General features: G+C 32.8%; 3 protein-coding genes across 3 annotated transcripts; 1 reads left to right on the plus strand and 2 right to left on the minus strand.

Moving 5' to 3' along the window:
- The first annotated feature begins 5,782 nt into the window (after positions 1–5,782).
- Positions 5,783–9,212, plus strand: LOC111021942 (vacuolar protein sorting-associated protein 32 homolog 2). Its single transcript, XM_022299079.2, has 8 exons — positions 5,783–6,006; positions 6,111–6,219; positions 6,899–6,998; positions 7,535–7,620; positions 7,767–7,858; positions 8,371–8,485; positions 8,571–8,770; positions 8,987–9,212. Exons 2-7 carry the CDS (start codon positions 6,148–6,150, stop codon positions 8,763–8,765), a joined length of 660 nt encoding a protein of 219 aa, XP_022154771.1. The 5' UTR covers positions 5,783–6,006; positions 6,111–6,147; the 3' UTR covers positions 8,766–8,770; positions 8,987–9,212.
- Positions 9,213–10,673: 1,461 nt separating this feature from the next.
- On the minus strand, positions 10,674–11,363 carry LOC111021859 (Ribosomal protein S30 family protein). The gene is made up of 3 exons (XM_022298959.2): positions 11,214–11,363; positions 10,984–11,121; positions 10,674–10,888 (listed from the first exon to the last, which is right to left on the minus strand). Exons 1-3 carry the CDS (start codon positions 11,215–11,217, stop codon positions 10,842–10,844), a joined length of 189 nt encoding a protein of 62 aa, XP_022154651.1. The 5' UTR covers positions 11,218–11,363; the 3' UTR covers positions 10,674–10,841.
- A 1,241-nt stretch (positions 11,364–12,604) lies between these two features.
- LOC111021941 (Ribosomal protein L31e family protein) lies at positions 12,605–14,291 on the minus strand. Its single transcript, XM_022299078.2, has 3 exons — positions 14,152–14,291; positions 13,770–13,874; positions 12,605–13,058 (listed from the first exon to the last, which is right to left on the minus strand). The coding sequence occupies exons 2-3, from the start codon at positions 13,850–13,852 to the stop codon at positions 12,779–12,781; spliced, it is 363 nt and encodes a 120-aa protein (XP_022154770.1). The 5' UTR covers positions 13,853–13,874; positions 14,152–14,291; the 3' UTR covers positions 12,605–12,778.
- Positions 14,292–14,558: the final 267 nt, after the last annotated feature.

Here is a 14,558-nt window from a genome sequence, read left to right on the forward strand (position 1 = left end):
TCTAATGCTGTTCTTATTACTATGGTAATTTTCATTTTCATTTCGTTTTTATATGGTCAAATTTAAATTAGATGTTAGCTTTCTAAATTACTATTAACAATGTTCCATTAAATGTTGATAATAACTTGGGTTAGGAGCAGACAATAAATAGGGTGAAGCATTTGCTTCAACAATCTTTTGTCCAAGTAAAGGGAAAAGAAAAGTTATTTGGTCTACTTTTTTCAATCAATTAAAAACTTTAATTTTATCTTTTGTATTTATTTTTCTTAAATCTTGAATGGTGACGTGACATCAATAAGTAAATTCTTTTTAATAAGATTGTATCTTCGATAAAATAAGTTGAAATGAAAGGGTATTATTCTAAAAACATTTTATATTGGATCCACCATTTTCAAGAAACCAACTATTTTTTTTTCCAGTCTCCTCTATGTTCGTAATCTCTAGATTGATGTAAATATTTTCTTTTAGTGATTAGGCTGTGTGAGTTTTTTTATTCCGCTAAGATCGATTGAATTTTTTAATCAAATATCCATTCATTAAAAAATCTATTTTAATTTTTACGTTTTTTAAAAGTAATTCTTTTTATTCATTTATTTTTATTTATTTCGATCCTGATTTGTAACATAATATTTTACCTACTAAATTTTAAGAAATTTAATAATATATTTGAATTGAATAGTTTTTATTATATATAAAATTTATATTAAATTTTTACTGGTAGAGATCATACTTTGACATCTTTTAAGTACAATTAAATTAACGTAAATATTTTTAAAGTATAGAAATCAAAATAAATAAAAATAAATTTAATATTATTATTTAGTGAGAAAATGAGATGTTTAGTCAAACTCTAAAAATAATAGAAAAGAAAGAAAGAAGTTTCTATTCAGGTGGTGGTAATGGGTTGGGCTGAAGGAGTGGTTAGGATATTGTAGTATGTCTCAACTTTCTTTTAAGTTTGAGTCGTGATATTTTAAGTTGTCAAATCCTAATTATAATTCTACTATTTATATTCGTTCACATCACTATATAATCTATTATTTTTATAAATGGGTCTAGATTGATCTTAAATATTACATAATAAAATTAAACAGTTTTTTTTTTTAAGTATATAATCGAAAAAATTGTGAAAAGAAAATATTGAGGATAAGGTTTGAATGGACGAGGTGAGTGGTCAAAGACCATTTAGGATTGTCTTGATTTCAACTGACAAAAAGTAAATAATAGAGTTGGAAGGTGGGGGAGAGGGGAGCTGGAGTTGGGACAGTTGCATTAAAATTCACTTTATTATTTATTTTTTCTTCTAATTCTTGGACAAAGTCTTTGGTTTTTCTTTATTGATTAGGATGTGGGGGAAGCTTGTGGATTACAAAATCTTGCCCCATATCTTGTAGTCCCATTTTCTTGGTGGGCCTCTCAAATCTCATTATGGAAAATAATTCAACCAAGTTTTTTTAAAGCAAGATCATGACTTTCTTTTAACTCGTCAATTCTTCATATGCTATATTTTGAATTCAATGGTGAAATTTATTCTCCTCCCTTTCTTCTTTTTACGTCAACTTTAAATAGTCCCTACTCTCTCGATCTACTGTGTGTATGTAAAAGGATATTTGGTTCGTAAGTTAGTGTAGCCTGAATTTGGAGGGACGATATCTCTATTGGTATGAGATCATTTGAATGATTTTAAAGAGCAAAGTTATGAGGCCTTATGTCCAAAATGAACAATATCGTACCATATAAGAGTCATGCCATGAACTTGTATTGTTGGGTGTGGGAGATATGAGTATATATAAATGAGATTGTTAAAGATCTCAGGTTGAAAAGATAAGAAATTTTACAAATGTTTATAATAGACATGAATTGCTCATCTCATTGTCAGTTAGTTTTGAGATAGAACACCATGTCTATCAAAGTTAAAAAAAAATCGATATTATTTGTAATAGATATGTACTATTCTTATTATTGCCAATTTATTTTGAGACGGAATCATGAATCTTGAGAGACTCTTTTTTAGGTGAATTAACTCACCATTTAATTAATGCTACATCTTGAAACATATATAGGTTGTACAAATTTAATTTTCTTTTCCTTTTGGGATTGACGTTTTAATTATAGAATTGATTTTGAAAAAGAAAGTGAAAATGAAAGTGTTGTGACTGCTGGCTAAAGGGCGAAGTGGATTTGTGCGGTAGAGAATTGCTTTAGCTTTGTCATAAAGACGGTGGGAAGCATGGTGTGGTTAGTAGCATACGCTTGATTCTTATGTTATTTAAGTTTTAATAATCACTTTTTGAGGAAGAGCAAACTTCCATGTATAGTAATTATTTATTTTGTTTTGCAACATATTTTGAAAAAAAATTATAGTCAAATTTTGAACGATAAAAGAATTTAGTTTAAATTATAAGGAAGATTCACATGTTATTGAACGAATCTATCTATATTCGTAAATTTTTAATTTTGTATTTAATAAGTCTTTGGCTTATTAGACACTTTATAAAATTCACTTATATTAGACAAGAAATTCAATTTCGTATTTAATAGATATGCAAATTTGAAAAAATATTAGAGACTTATTAAAACTTACTAAATACCATTAAATTTCATAGGCAAATTGAATATTTGAGACCTATTAAACACTTTTTAAAGTTAAAGGATTTATTAGAAATTAACGGGTAACTTAACAAAAAAAAGAAAAACTTATAAAATTTGGGGAACAAATGATTACTATCCACGACTATTATTCTTCATAAGTTTGTAGATGGCGGTGCAAACCAGGTTGATGTAACTAAGGACATGCTTGAAAATGATTTTAGAACGAGTTATTTTTTAAAACTAATTAACTATAATTTTTTTTTCTCCCGATGATTGATCGAAATCACTTAAAATAGTTTTAGATTTTTCAAAAATTACTTAAAAATCATTTTTAAACGTATCTAATTTTAGCATTTTTTTTTTTTTGAGATAAAATGTTTTCAAAGAGAGAATAGAGCCAAACAAGAGCTTGTTATTGTTCAAAAGGCATGCCCAAACAAACACTAATAATCATAATGGTGGAAAAAATTTCAGCCGCCCTCTTCTTATCCTTATTCTTAATTCTCTGCTCATTGGGCGAAATGCGGCTTGATGTTACCACTGAACGGACGGTGACGGTATTTTAAGTCCATTAATGTCCCTATAATTACACTCCAATCACTTTCATTTTCTCTTTTCAAAACAAAAATTATTAGTATTATTATTTTCAGTTCATGCATACCTCAATACGCAACAAAACTTTTAAGATTATTATTATTTAATGGTGTTCTTCATTTTAAGTATGTTATTACTAAAAGAAATTACAATTTAAACGAGGGATTTAAGTTATAACTTACTATCTTTAAGGAAAGTTATTAACCAGTGGAATTGATTATAAGGCTCCATTTGGTAACGTTGATTTTTCTTGCTTCTCGTTTCTTTTTTTCTCAATTAAGAAAAAATAGAATTATGTTTGATAATTGTCTTTGTTTCTGATTTCTTTTTAATTGAAATACGAAATAGAAACACGTTTGGTAACTATTTTTTGTTTTATTTATTAAAAATGTGAACTTGGATGATTCTTACTTTAGTATTCAAATTAAAAAAAAATCTATATCAATAAAGATGTTGTTTACTTGTAACTACCTAAAAAGATTTTCACTTGCGAGACTCTGTTAGCTGAATATTATTTCGGTGTCCAAATCTCAAAGAGTGATGGGTTCAAATTTCTAAGATTAAAGTTGGAAAGTGATTCAAATTGATTTGCGAAATTACAAATGATACATTTTTGTAACTTTAACGACTAAATTACAAATTTAAATTTTATTTTATGTCCAAAGAGACAAACTAAAGTTTGGTGCATTTCACAGTCAAAGAATAGTAAACAAAGACGAGAGAAACAGGTGAGTTTGTGTAGTGGAAATTGCCGGCAGTTATGAAGTTACGGTCAACCCCAGGTAACTCTAGCAGTGGTCAATTTTCCGGAATTTCATACCTTCTACCTACCACTACATAAAATATAATCAACTAAATTTTTTGAAATTAAATCATCATAATATATATATATATTGTGAAAGTTTAAAATTGACATAGGTGACAAGTTGAAAGTTGCTTTTATTCAGTAAAAGATGATGGTGATTTCATATTGTCGAGCACTTACCTAGAGCTACCTTTGAAAATTGGGAAATTTCGCATTGAGACAAAGAAATATTATTTTGACGGAACGTTTAGGCCTGATATTTTGTGGATTTGTCAAGCTTGAAGTTTGTTGGACAAAATGAATAATTTTAATGTGTGTTTAAGAGTGAGGGTAGAATGAACGATTTTGAAACAATAGATTTAAGTACGATTGATTTTTCAAAATCACCATCCAAGTGATACCTGAAAAATCAATTTAAAGTGATTTTATACTTTCATATAATCAATTTTCTAATTTGTTAAACATGATAAATGGAAAAAGAAGTGATTTTGACAGTGATCAAATTAATTTTGGTACGTATGAACACACCTTATTAGTAACTTAAATCAACTCTTTCAAAATCCATTTTTTCAAATAAATTATTTGATTCCAACCTTTCTCAGTGCAACTTAAATATAAGTTTTCTAAACCCTCCCAATTAAAATTATGAATTTAAGTATTTAACTTTTTCGAGATGAATGGCTGAACTCGTACCTCCAACTTTGCACAAAGTTTGAGTAATTCATTAATCATTTGTTATTGGGTACTAATTTAGCTCGAAATTGATCGAGAAGACTTATTGTTATCCATTGACTTGAGTTTAGAGATCATAAGATATACTTGAAACAAATTGATCAAAAACAAAGAAAATTGATTCTACGGCCATTACAGAGGCCTGAATCTCCACAAGAGAAGAAGGCCCATTGCTGCTACGGCCCAAAATAAGTGACAAATGTACATGGCCAATCAAATAAGGCTGAAAAATCAAGTCAATTAGATTCAATTCCACTCATTGCCCACATGGCCACAGTTCAACGGTTAGATCATGTTACTTACTCAGAGGTTTAATCTCTAATCTCTGCTACTAAAAAAATCTTACTATTGATTATACTTCAACGAGTTAAAGATATCAGTAACATTCAAATTCATATAATATTATATTGACTAAAAGAAATTCAATATTATTTATTGTAAAATCATGGTAGTCAATTTTTGATTTTCATCTTCTTTCTCATCTATATTCTATATCATGAATTTTATTTTCTCCTTTTTGGCAAAGTAAATACTCAACCTTTTTTAAATATATAATCAACTTCCTTTTCCTACTTTTCCCTATTGTTTCAACTTTAATCATCATTTTTCTTAATTCTCTCTCTTCATCATTACTTTTCTCATATATATCTATTCTTTCTTGTTGGATTTATATTATTTTTCCTTTTTTCTATAAAAAGTATATTTTATCCCAACGTCCTATTTAATTAAATATCTTCCATCAGCTTAACTTTTTTCTGCCACATGCCCTTGTCAAGATCAACTATACAGTCTATACTCGAGAAACATCATAAATAGCAAAATCATTATTTACATCAGGTCAGGGCATATTCGACATTTGGATTATTTGTTGTAGTGATCGGGCTTGTGAGTAACTGATTTGGGTCGCAGCCCAATAGAAGTACAGGCCGACAATAATTAACCTGGGCCGGTCCGTATGCAAGATCTTCGGCCCATATTGAAAGAATGTTCGGGACCGGCCCATATATCCCATTTGAATTGGATTGGCGGATGAATATTGGTAGTGCTGATCTGCGGAAGCCAATCAGTACATTGCCGCGTGGAGACGAAACGTTCTTAACAGCGACGTGAAGAGGACGAGAACGAGAACTCCTAATCGTCGTCATCGTTCTTCTGGAGCGTATTCGAAACCCTTTCTGCGCCAAATTTGTCCCCGAATTCTTTCGATTCATTCTCCCTCTCGTAATTTGTTTCTGATTCTCATCCTTCCGTCTACCTCTCACTGCTTCGCGAGTTCTCTTTTGGTAGGCATTGATTTTTTGGTAATTTCGAAGCTGATCGGATACCGCGATTTCTTGAAACTAAGCGTTTAGGCGATCTAATTTTGTTCTTGATTTTGTTGTTGCAGAAGATCGAGAGGCGATTCTAGTTGCTTAGCGTCGACAATGCTTAACAGGCTTTTCGGTAAACCTAAACAAGAAGCAAGTGCTTTGGCTACGTTGGATAAGCTAAGCGAGGTACGTTTTTAGTTTGTTGTTTTATTGTTTTAGATGTTCTTTTAGTGAAATTGATTTTTCTTTTTCCCGCTCGTTCTGAACCCTAGCTTCATTTCATCGATCTTGATGGATGCTTGACTTCTCATTCTTCCGTCTTTTCATTGTCTCCTCTGAATACTAGTGTTTATGACGTCGTAGATAAATCTCACTCAATGTAACTTTGCTAATTTATTTCTTCTTTAAGGATCGACGAATCAATAATATTTTTGTTCCGATTTTCGCCTGAATAGGTTCCCTGCACCGAAGTATTTGTGTTTATGACGTTGTTTCACTTTTTTTCTTTCAAAATGACGTCGTTCTGTAATTGGTTCTTCTGGTTACTTGGTCGAAAGTTGGTTTACAGTTGAAATTATCTTCTAAATTGGATTTGGCCTACACGTAATTATTGTCGTACTTCCGATGAAACTTCACTTCTGTAGCAATGGAAAACTGTTAACTCCCTTGCTGTGGTTTCATTCCATGTGGTTATATTGAAGGAATAGATAATTTGAATCACGTCCACACTAGTGGCGATTGCTATCACATGGATTTTTGTACTCTGAATCAGATCTACTAATTACGAATATGTTTTTCCACTTTTTTGGTACAGCATTGTTTCATCTAATTGTTTCCGTTTCATTCTCTTTTATTATATGTTCAGACACTTGAAATGTTGGAGAAGAAGGAAAATGTCCTTGTTAAGAAGGCAGCTGCAGAGGTTGAAAGAGCTAAAGAGTTCACAAGAGTGAAGAACAAACGGGGTATGCTATGAAATCGAGTGATCTTTTCTATGTTGGGCATGGGATGCTGATTGGTATTTTTTAATTTCATATCTGAGCATTTTTTCCATGTGGCGTGGAACACGATTTATTACCTAGGTTGGATTTGAACTGTGTGTCCGATTGTAGTACCATACTTATTTTCTCACGTACGAAGGTTTGTGTTCTTATCTGCCAAGTCTTTCATTCACAATCCATTAGGATTGCAGTTTAGTGAATATGGATATTAAATATCTGTTTTCGAGTTTGTAGAAGAATCAACATTTGGAAGTTTTGTTAATGGGAATTTAATTTATTTAATCTATTAATTTGATCTGAAGGAATAAATCAATGACATTGAGTTATTTAATATCAGTCACCAATTTAAATTAACGTTATTTATTGCATTATTGTAGTGATTAGTTAATTGAAATTGAATTAATTAGTATTAAATATGACATTATAAAATAATGTAATTTAAATTGACAATGCATTCTGTCTTAAAAATTTCGTTCATAGTCATTAGAATTTTTCTGTAGCGGCCATTCAATGTTTGAAGAGGAAGAGGCTTTATGAACAGCAAATAGAGCAGCTTGGAAATTTCCAATTACGTATCCATGATCAGGTGAGCTAGAAATTTTATTTTCTGATTGACGAGACATCATTCCCTTTAACTTTAGTAGGCTGTCATGAGAGAAACTGTTTATCTTTCCACGATCAGTTGAGGTAGATTCCATTCATATACATCTTTTTCTTTTATTACTGCTGCAGATGATTATGCTAGAAGGCGCAAAGGCTACAACCGAGACTGTAGATGCTTTGAGAACAGGAGCATCTGCAATGAAGGCAATGCAGAAAGCAACGTAAGCCTTTTTTTTTTTTTAACTCTCTCTCTCCCTTCCTTTCTGGGTTATTATAACTTTTCAGGATTTGCTTCTCACTGACTCATTGATTATTCATAGCTCTTTAGTGTTCCAAAATATCTTCAATTTTCTAACCTGCGATTTTTCATCTTTTTCTTCTCGTATTATAATTGATCAGGACAACTATTAACTATGTTTATTCACTTGACTAAAGGGAAAAAAGCTCTATAATTTTTCAAAATCTATTGTCTAAATGAATGTAAACTCATGCACTTTGTTCATCTAGTTGTTGATGTTAAACTATCGTGAGAAAGCTATTTCTGGCAGTGGTCACTGATTGCAGATTTGGATTTGTGACTCAATTCATCTAATGCATTTTGACGACCTGAAAAATGAGATGAACAGTGCAGTTTCGTTTCATGTTTCATTTCCTAAAACTGGGATTGTGTGAATTCTAGGAACATAGTCATATTTCAGAAACTTGCCTCACTGTTTGAAAATTTTGTCTTCAGGAATATCGATGATGTAGACAAGACAATGGATGAGATAAATGAGCAGACTGAGAACATGAAACAGATACAGGAAGCGTTGTCAGCTCCAATCGGGGCTGCAGCTGATTTCGATGAGGTTGTTAGTCTTTGACACGATTCTTGAACTTTCTTGGTATTGCTTAAATGTCATTTATCGCGAATTAACTTTTGGGTGAATTCAGGATGAATTGGAGGCAGAACTGGAAGAGCTGGAAAGTGCTGAGTTGGAAGAGCAACTTCTCCAGCCAGCATCAACTGCTCCTGCCGCACCCGTTTCAGTCGCGCCGGGCAGAGTACCTGCTGCACGCCCTGCTCCTCAGAAGAGAACTGCCGAAGAAGACGAACTGGCAGCTCTGCAAGCTGAGATGGCTCTTTAAACCAGGTTTGCTCCAATTCCAATTCAACCGCACGAAGAGACTCAATCAGCTCCGCTCGACTTGGATAATTGATCTGTCCCTTTAAATTCTTTATTTATGTGCAGAAGAAAGTATTTAAAACGAATAATTGACCTGTCTTTTTAACAATTTAACGGTATTTTAGATTTTATTTTAGTTACATGAACATATAAAAATTCGTGAGTGTGTTTACATTGTTGCAGGCCGCGTCCCCTGGTAGATTCCAGTGCAATCTATTCTGGTGAGTGTGTTTACATTTGTCTTCAGGAATATCATACGAATTATTATTGCCTACCGCGAGACAATGTATATAATATGGCAACAATTACTTCTTCTATTTTGCCGAGCTTGCTAATACCTTCAAATTTTAGGTATATTTGAGTACTATCTTTTCTTCATTTATAATAAAACTCGCCTATTTTTTCTTAATTAGACACTTGGATTTTTTGATTTGGCCCGATCAAAATTACCAGAAGCTATTAATCATTTTTTACAGCGGAACTGAATTTTAATATGTTGCGGATGTAGTTCTCCTTGTAGATTATTTTCATTTCTATAAATTTGATTTTATTAATAAAATACAAATCATTGCACATTGTTTCGTTCGAATGGAAAAAATATTACTGCCGAAATTTTTTAATAATTTATTTTGGGAGAGGATTCGTAGTTTATTTACTTTTTTCTGTCTCATAACAACCATGATGTCAATATAGATAGATAAACAAAAACAAATTTTTAATTATTTAAAACTTGTTTTATACGATTTTATTGAAAAACGTTTCAGTTTGTGGATCGAATTGGAGCTGCATACCGGACTATAATTTAGAACCATTGAAAGCAGAAGCTATCTCCGGTGCAAAACAAAGTACAATAGCGTGGAGTGAAATCTCCATTTATAAATTAAAAGATCATAAAAGACCCAACACTTGGGACACCAACTCATCACTTCAAATAAGGAACCAAAATAAAAGGTTGCATAAAAATATCGACAAAATCAACTAAAGTCAATCAACTACGATGCAGCGACAGTATACGCATTACACAATCTAAAAGGAATACTGGAACAAGTAAAAAACTATCTTTGATTTCAAATTGTCCATGGATTACTAAAATTGCTAATCCACAAATTCTTCTTATTAGACTTCTACGGATCAACACAAATGATTTCATAAGTTTTCTCAAAACCAACACCACAACAAAACCTATTAAGTAGCCGACCAACTACAGTACAGCAGTACTCTTAGAACGGGCATACAACAATTGGATTTCATAACTTCTATATTAATAGTTCCCATTCACCTTCTACCTTTACTAGCACCTCAAATCATTCTCACAGCTTTCGGTGGGGATGGACGGACGGAGAGAGGGAGAGACGAACAGGAACAGGAGGGAGGGTTAAAATTTAGCATCAGAATAACTGACCCTACCAAAGTCTGACAGTAGAAAGTATAACACCTCCACTACTACTAGGAAAAATATACCATGATTCTAAAACTTCTACATAGGCAATTGAACATTAGCTTAAAAAATGCTAAAAGGAACAATACAACTTTGAACAGCAAATGAAGAGTTAATTGAGTTCCTTAAAAACTAAGATAACTTCAATACAATCACTCTTACTTTCTATCCTCTTGCCTTTCTACCTATACAGGTCAACTGTAAACCCTAAACTCCACGTTCTCGAATCTAATCGGTGTGAGGAAAGTCAGAAATTGATTGGACCTCAGTCTACTTGTTTGTAAACAAAATCTTGATGTAATAATCAATCTTCACATAAAAATCTTCCTTCCCCCTCCTAATAACACTATCTCTATTTATTAAACTTCGACAATAGTTATTTTATAAAAAATAAAAACAACACAATCTCATCTCACAGTTAAACATCAAATCTAAATATCAACCGAGCATTAAGTGAGAAGAATCTTTCTAAAAGAAAGAATAATAGTATCGTTCAGAGAAATTTCAGTTTAACCACATCAAATAAGAACTAACAGAAGTATAAAATATCTCCAAATAACAGGTAATAAAATGACCAAAATATCACATTATCGAGCTCTCTTACTTCTCGGATGAGTTCGGTCCTCTCTTCTTGCCGAATCCAACCACTGCATAAGTAAATCAAAATTTATAAAAACCTAGAGAAGGATGAAAGTTGGAACACACAATCACAAATCCAGAGAGAGGGGAAGCGAACAGTTACCGGCAGTAACGAATCTGCGGTTGTATTGCATCCGCTTGTGAGCGCGTCCTCGTGGCTTCTTCTTCTTGTCTTGCTTAGCAACTTTTGGCGTCTGGCCTCTCACCTTACCGGCACGAGCCAAAGATCCGTGAACCTTACCTGAATGTGGATCGGACAGACGAAGAAATAAATTAATCAGGAACATAAAGCAGAAGAAAATCTGAAAGGATGATATGGAGCTCGAGCTCTACCCATGGCGAATCTGATAGGCGACTCTTCGTCTTCCGGATGTTCAGCAACTTTCGGTTTGCTCGCTTCGCGATCAAAATACAAATATTAGGGTTTGGGATATTGTACGGACAAATATATAGTGGGTTGGATCACACGGGAAAACTTGATCCAAACGGCCCAGCCCATATATAGGTCTTGTTTATTCGGCCCAGTACGGATCAACTTTCATACTCGTATATGCCCTTTAAAAATTAAATGTTTAGGATTTCAAGTCTAATTAATTTGTTAATTTGTAAAAATTATGAATAAGTGAGTAACTTATTAGACAAATTAAAATCAAAATTTTAGAAGTCTATTATACGCTATAACTGAAATTATAATTTAGTGAAGTGGAAAAAAAAAAAAGAAAAAAACTAAAAGAGGTGCATTTCAAGCATTAAAATGATTATTTAAAGAGGGGAGGGAAGAATGGAAGAAGTAGTTGGGGATGATGAGTTGTTTATGTAAATCAGAATAGAACGAAAGAGATGAAATTAGGCTAAACAATCCTAAACCTAATAATAATAAAAAACTATTGGTCGACTAATTAATCTCTCGGAGTATCCAATCAAAACAGAGGTTTAATAGGGGAAGTTTGCTCAGTAATTGTAGCTGTAAGCGGAGAGCAAAATTATTGAGAACCACCGAGACCTCAATGCGTGGAGTCACGACCTGTTTTTCCTTTATCTCGTTTTTCATGTTTCCCATTTTAAAAATAATGGCAAACATAACAGAAAAATGTGTTTTAAACTATACTATTTTTGTCAAATTTCAATACTTAGTTGCTGACTTACCACCATTAAAAAATTAACAACTATTTATTCTATTTTTTTCTCTCTTTCCTTTATGTGGATTCATCTCTCCCTTTGTCAACTTCAATTTTTTATGACAATAGAACAGTACTCCCCCGAACACAAAGCACTTAATTATCAATTTTTTGAATGCGTATGATTTTAGAATGGTCACTGTATTGGATGGGTAAGTCCAACTTGAATCAGAGTTTGTTGTCAACATAGAACAGAGAGAAGACCCCGATACTACAATAGAATGAACGAAGAAAGAGGGCAAATTAGGGTTTCGATTATGTTAGTTTTTTAAATAAACGTTACCAAGAAAAATGCTGTCACCTGGCTATGGTTTCATATGAAAGAACTAGAATGCCCAACCTGGCTAAGTATAAAAAGCATAAAACTCAACATCCGGAATCTACATGCCTATGTACTGCGCCTTACATTTTAGAGGGAATTTGTTAATCTCCTTGATACGTACTCCTCCTAAGATTAACCAAACACATACAAGCCCGTCTATAGTTTGAATTTATATAATATGTGTAAGATTTGCTCAATAACTAGCAAGCTAAGCTCTGATAATGTAACCAAAAAACATTTGCACTCAAAATACTTTATAAGTCCAGGAACTATAAGTTAATTTAACAGAAGGAAAATCTCCAAAAACAACTAAATATGAAAGTAGTCTTCTTTCATTAAACAAATCAGAACTACAGTCTAATTTCATCTTACCATCTTTTTCGAAAACTGATGACAAATCAATCATCTTCCTCAATGACTTTAGTCCCCAGCCCCTTCAGACCTTCAGCTGGGATTTCTGATACTGTGACGAGGGAGTACAACTCTTCTTTGGCATCTTCATCGTCATTCCTCTTGCGAGCAATGCGAACTCTGATTCTTCTTGGCACACTCCTGATTCCCCTGCTCCAAATATGCTTGTTCAGCTTTACATCCACTCGTACATCCTTCGTTCCCATAGCCTTCTCGGCAAACTTCCTGATCTCCTTGATGGCCTTAGGAGCCTTCTTCTTAAAGGTGCTGTTGTACATTCACAAACAGTATAGAGTCATGAGTAACAAACAAAACTTTCACATGGTTAAACATTATTTGTAGGAACAATACAATCAGAATGTTAAAGATGGAAATAAAAATTAAACAAGGACTTGTGCACTATCAATCATAGTTTAGGACTAAGATAAACAAGCATGTAACAAAAAGGAACTCTACGCTCAAAAGAATAGGGGATTACAAGCACGAATTCAAGGAGAAACTAATCATACAACACTACAAAGTCTACAATAAATAATTGGGAATCATAATACTCTCATTTATCTCATATCCTGAAGATACTGCAAAACATGCTTCGGCAGTGAGGAATAGGGTTATTCTGGCTAGCATACTATCTTAACATGTCAACAAATCCAAAACTCAACACTCCGGGTTGTAGGTCGCACAGTCAAAGTGCAAAAGACAGTTGAGTAAACACAGAACTCAAACCAACATAATATAATCTACATAAATTCTCGAAACGTCCAATAAAGTGCAACAGTAGTAAATTCGTGGAACGCAAATCCAATATAGTACAGCAAACTCCTGAAGTTATTAACCCGGGCATTACAACACCATAACTGAATCGAGGATACCCCTCCGACATAAATCACATTATGTAAAATAAACAAGAATATATATACAAAGCATTCAAAGGAGAAAAAAAATACAAGATGCGAAAGGCAGAAAACATGAACGTACCACCCATGTAGACGCTTGTGAAGGTTAATAGTGTACTCCCTAGTAACTACCTCCTCCTTTCTCCCTTTGGTCTTCTCTACCATTTTTAAATCTCTTCAAAAACACCTGCACCCGACAATCCTACGATTACAACTCCACCATAAGCAGAAAAATTCTACTAATCCTAAATCATCCGATGCAGAAAATCCGAATGCATATCGAATAACAGGATTCATAAGCATTATAAATTAGAAACGAGAGAAATTTTCAAAATCAAAACTATCGCTGTTTTCCAATTTCCAAATTTTGAAGACAGACGAAAGCGAAGTATTCAACGAATAGTTAAAAAACATGTTCAGAGTTTAGGAGTAAAGTCCCGAAATCAACGAACAGAAAGAGAAACCTGGCGTGCGGAGTGACGCGAAGAGTGGCCTGCAATGAGGAAGGAGATGGTCTTCTAAGAGGAGCAGCAAAAAACCCTAATCCTGCACTTATAAGGGTTTGTCCATTTATATACGATTAACTGTTGCGGGCTTATTGTCCATGGATATAGGCCCAGATTAAATTTTACGCACAGTCCCTAATGGACCGTATAACATATTTGGGCCGGACTTTAGAACTTTAGATTCCCTTTTTAAGGTTACTTTTAGTTTTTATAGTTTAAAATCTTTTACAATTTAGTTTCTATTTTAAAATTTTTTATTCAACTAATTTGTCTCTTTTATCTATTGTATTACTCAAGATATGTAGATCGATAAACTGGTGAGAGACCAAATGTGTTTATAAATTACAAAAACGGAATCGTTACAT

Source organism: Momordica charantia (genome assembly GCF_013281855.1).
Source record: "Momordica charantia cultivar OHB3-1 chromosome 8 unlocalized genomic scaffold, Mcharantia_2.0 BLBB01000008.1, whole genome shotgun sequence".
NCBI classification, from domain to species: Eukaryota; Viridiplantae; Streptophyta; class Magnoliopsida; order Cucurbitales; family Cucurbitaceae; genus Momordica; species Momordica charantia.

What these genes read in the sequence shown, in the direction of transcription:
- LOC111021942 (XM_022299079.2), top strand. Translation starts at nt 6,148, where the DNA reads ATGCTTAACAGGCTTTTCGGTAAACCTAAACAAGAAGCAAGTGCTTTG. An exon ending in AAGAGTGAAGAACAAACGGG is followed by an intron (nt 6,999 to 7,534) that starts GTATGCTATGAA and finishes ATTTTTCTGTAG; the next exon opens with CGGCCATTCAATGTTTGAAG. An exon ending in AAGGCAATGCAGAAAGCAAC is followed by an intron (nt 7,859 to 8,370) that starts GTAAGCCTTTTT and finishes TTTTGTCTTCAG; the next exon opens with GAATATCGATGATGTAGACA.
- LOC111021859 (XM_022298959.2), bottom strand. An exon ending in CCGCAGATTCGTTACTGCCG is followed by an intron (nt 10,889 to 10,983) that starts GTAACTGTTCGC and finishes TTACTTATGCAG; the next exon opens with TGGTTGGATTCGGCAAGAAG.
- LOC111021941 (XM_022299078.2), bottom strand. Translation starts at nt 13,852, where the DNA reads ATGGTAGAGAAGACCAAAGGGAGAAAGGAGGAGGTAGTTACTAGGGAG. An exon ending in CACAAGCGTCTACATGGGTG is followed by an intron (nt 13,059 to 13,769) that starts GTACGTTCATGT and finishes AATGTACAACAG; the next exon opens with CACCTTTAAGAAGAAGGCTC.